The sequence below is a fragment of the Olea europaea genome, unplaced genomic scaffold, assembly GCF_002742605.1.
Source record: "Olea europaea var. sylvestris unplaced genomic scaffold, O_europaea_v1 scaffold1465, whole genome shotgun sequence".
Classification (NCBI taxonomy): Eukaryota; Viridiplantae; Streptophyta; class Magnoliopsida; order Lamiales; family Oleaceae; genus Olea; species Olea europaea.
In genome coordinates this window covers 111987-115943 of record NW_019232203.1, presented here as the reverse complement: position 1 = coordinate 115943, position 3957 = coordinate 111987, and the positions used below count along the sequence as shown (strand labels likewise).

General features: G+C 34.9%; 1 protein-coding gene across 1 annotated transcript; it reads right to left on the bottom strand.

The window, feature by feature from the left end:
• Positions 1–1747: 1747 nt before the first annotated feature.
• LOC111376165 (RING-H2 finger protein ATL16-like) lies at positions 1748–3622 on the bottom strand. The gene is made up of 2 exons (XM_022999105.1): positions 2735–3622; positions 1748–2461 (listed from the first exon to the last, which is right to left on the bottom strand). The coding sequence occupies exons 1-2, from the start codon at positions 3274–3276 to the stop codon at positions 1945–1947; spliced, it is 1059 nt and encodes a 352-aa protein (XP_022854873.1). The 5' UTR covers positions 3277–3622; the 3' UTR covers positions 1748–1944.
• Between the last annotated feature and the right edge of the window lie 335 nt (positions 3623–3957).

Sequence of the window (3957 nt, the reverse complement as noted above, 5' to 3'; positions counted from 1 at the left end):
AATTTGTGATTAAAAAAAAGGAAAAGTATTTAATTTATGTGTAATATTATTTTACTAGAGAACGATAGAAAAAATGTATTAAAATTTTAATGGAGGCCAAACAAGAACTTAAGATAAAGATTTTTAAGGTAAAACCTAGACTTGAGAAACGAAGAGTCCAAAATGTAAATACCCATGGTCCTCCTTTTATATATATATATATATATATATGACTTCGAATTGTTGGACAGTTGGTTCAATGCATATGGGTTAGTAAATTTTTTTGGACTATGCTAGTGTGTCATGGTCATTTGCACAGATCCTAATCAGACTATGAAAGGGTGGGCATTTTTTTTGTCCTTAAAAAATGGGTGTAGGCCCCCTTGTTTGAGAGAGAGATTGGCTAATATCTGTGCACCAAATGTCAACACATTGAATTAAACCAAATCGTGTCATAGTCACACCTAGAACAAGCCTATTAAGAATCTCTACAAGAAAGAAAAAGAACATAAAACTGTTCACTAACAATTCTTTTTACCATTCTTTGAGTACCCTAATCTACACGTTAAGCATTGGATTAATCTGTTTCAAAACGTCACTCCATCACTTTCTTTGATGACTTCACAAGCACTTAAAAGACTCCTTTATTTCTTTTGTGTGTGGTTAGGTACAGAATCATACCAAACACACTTTCGTGGTATTTATGTACTGGGCACTTGGTCAAGTGTATAGATTGACAGATACAATAACGAATAAATAAGATGCTTTACAAGTTATAATAAAGCCTCGAAGATTTTGAAAGAATAATGTTATTTATCATCATTGGTATTGACCATCAGTCAAGATAGCAATTATATAACATTAATGATAGATGTTTAAATCTATAAAATGCAGTCATCTAAACTGATGTTCTGATACCATTGATGCTAAATAATATTATTCTTTGAAAAATGGTTTATGTTTCTCACATAATGCAAGGGACGACATGTGATGTAAATCATCACAAAATATTATGCCAATAGTTAAACAAAGTAAAATAAATAAAAATAAAGGATAAGTATTGAAGACAATATTTAAATGTCCATCTAACAACTCAAATTTTTAGACCAAGTGGTTTAGCAACAGCTCACAAAATGTACTACGTGATTAAACCGATCTAGCAAATGAACCTAAGAGTTTGGTAACACCTCCTATTTTAACCTCGTCAAAGTAAGTAAGTGAATGAATAATTTTCCAGGCTGAAAACTTCTGTAAACTACATCAATATTCAGTATTAGACACCAATATTCACAAAAGAAAATTCAGTAATCTGTCATTACAAGATAGGAATATTTGGTTAGGGGGATCCTTCTCTATCAACCTCCTATTCCAATGGAAGGGGAAGCCCCCACCACAACCACCCAACTCCGATACAGCAATGACGATGACAACAATGAACTAAATTTTATTTCAAATGAGATCGACTACACGAAAAAGCTTTCCTCACTATTCTGTTCTACTCATTGCTAAATTTATTGTGAAATCTAAATCAACTAGATTCTTAATTAACAAAACGAAACGAAAAAATTGAAAGAACCCTTAAATTGTTTCCATTCTTGCTCCTGGATTCCCTCTCAGCTATTAGGACAAACAGAACAGGTGTAATTATTGGATTCAACTATGATAAGATTAAAAAACAATGAAAAAAAGAAAGCAAATAAGGGCAAAAAGTTGTTATAATGATGCACATAATCATGGCTTCAAGTCAAATTTAGACTGGTGGTCCATCCCTCTAATGTCATGTGAAAAAATGAATAAGCCAAAAACAAAACTTAAACAGCAAACTGATATTTCTATTCCATAATACAATAATTATATAGCCCCTAAATAAATCTAACAAGCCTATAATCTCTATATGAATCTAAATTTACATTACTATACCAAAACATAATAACAATTCTGAAAAAGAAGAGTAAAGATCTGGCCTTATGGATCCAAAGGAACTGGTTGAATTGCACTTCTAGAACCCCTTCCTTGCCCAAAAGAAAAGAATGATCTGACTTTGTTGCTGCTACCTTCATTGGGGCATACATCAAACACTTGCTTGTTTTGTTGAACTATTTCTTGAACAGCTAAATATAGCTGCCTATCAGCTGCTGAATCCATAGAGAAAGATCTCCTCTTCATGGCTCGAACTACAAATTGTTCATCTTTCTGCCTATTGTCAATGCACTCATCTCCCATGCTAGAGATATGGCTTAATCTTTTCGCCTTTCTTCGTGATGCTTTTTGTTCGAATAACTTGCTTGGTGAAGGGCTGATCCATGATGATAATTCGCTCGAGTTTAATCTTTCTTCAACTTTAAGCAATGATGGATTGATGTTGGTATCGTGTTCTGCGATTTCAATCACTACATAATCATCTCTCCCGGTGAAGTTATTGGTATGGGGATTTGGATCTTGAGGGGAAGTGCTTGAGCTAAGAATTTGATCTATTGGGAACCTTATGTTGGGCCTGGTGGCTGAAATGCTAGTTCTGCATAAAGGGCAATTAGCATTGTTTTGAAGCCAAACGTCTATACAATCTATATGAAAAACATGGCCACAGTTTGGAATTCCTCTTAACTTTTCGTCTTCTTGAAATTCATTCAAGCAGACCGCGCAATCAATCACTACATAATCATCTCTCCCGGTGAAGTTATTGGTATGGGGATTTGGATCTTGAGGGGAAGTGCTTGAGCTAAGAATTTGATCTATTGGGAACCTTATGTTGGGCCTGGTGGCTGAAATGCTAGTTCTGCATAAAGGGCAATTAGCATTGTTTTGAAGCCAAACGTCTATACAATCTATATGAAAAACATGGCCACAGTTTGGAATTCCTCTTAACTTTTCGTCTTCTTGAAATTCATTCAAGCAGACCGCGCAATCGGTAGAGCCTTTCTCTGCAAGTTCTTGTTTATCAGTGCCTTTCTTGTACTGAAATGTTGGGATTGATCTGATTGCAGCCTCGTCTAGACCGTGGCTTTCGGCTGCGGGCGAATAAACCATTAAAGGGTCTTCAACACGCCTTCTCCTGGAGGAGGAAAACCGTGAAAGGAGATCAATACGGTGCCAATTCAAGCAGCATTTGATCACAAAGACGTAGTAGCTCACCAGCAAGAAAGCTGTGGCCAAAATGCCAATAATGGCAACTGCTATAATAGGAAAACCAGTGTGTGAATGATGCAAAGATGAGCCAAAAATTGATATTGGTGGGCTTCTGATAGGATAGACAGCGTCTGATTCATGGGCATAAAACTTTTGGCTCACCAGATCCATTGAGTCGATTACACAAACAGATAATATATCAGCTTCTTGAGATCTTGAACACAGTGTACATGAACATGTAGAATGAAGATTGATAAAAGGAATGTTGTCTCGTTTCAAGATTACAAAATGAAGTAATAGCTCACTGAAATAAATAATATATGCACTAGAAAATCAAGGAGGGCAAGAAAATCCTTGCAGAAAAGGCATAAACTTGGAGATGGGAGCAGAGGGAGGGACCAGAATGGGAAAATTTGGGTAGTTATTAAATGCCTGTACTATAGAAGAAGACATGAGAATTTAATGTATGTGGTAACTTTCTTTAAGGTGAGAAAAGAGAAAATTTAAAGAAAGTCTGTAGGTAGTTGGTGAATATTTGGCAAGAAACTTATCAAAATAATTAAAACTTTTTTCCTATTGTCAAAAGTAGCAATTTAGCTTAAATTAAAGCTCATACTCGTAGATTTCTGAAGCTTAATTATACTGTTTACTTTTATTCTAGACCGTATATCTAGGAGGTGTTTGGTGAGAATTTTAAGCCAATTAAAATCAATTTTTTGATCGTTATTTCACTATTCTAATTGTCATTTTTTAGGATCCACTTTTATCTCTAACAGTCAAAAAATTAATTCTCAAAATTCTTACCAAACACTCTCCTACATTCATATTAAGGTCAGCACGATAGCTTCCAAG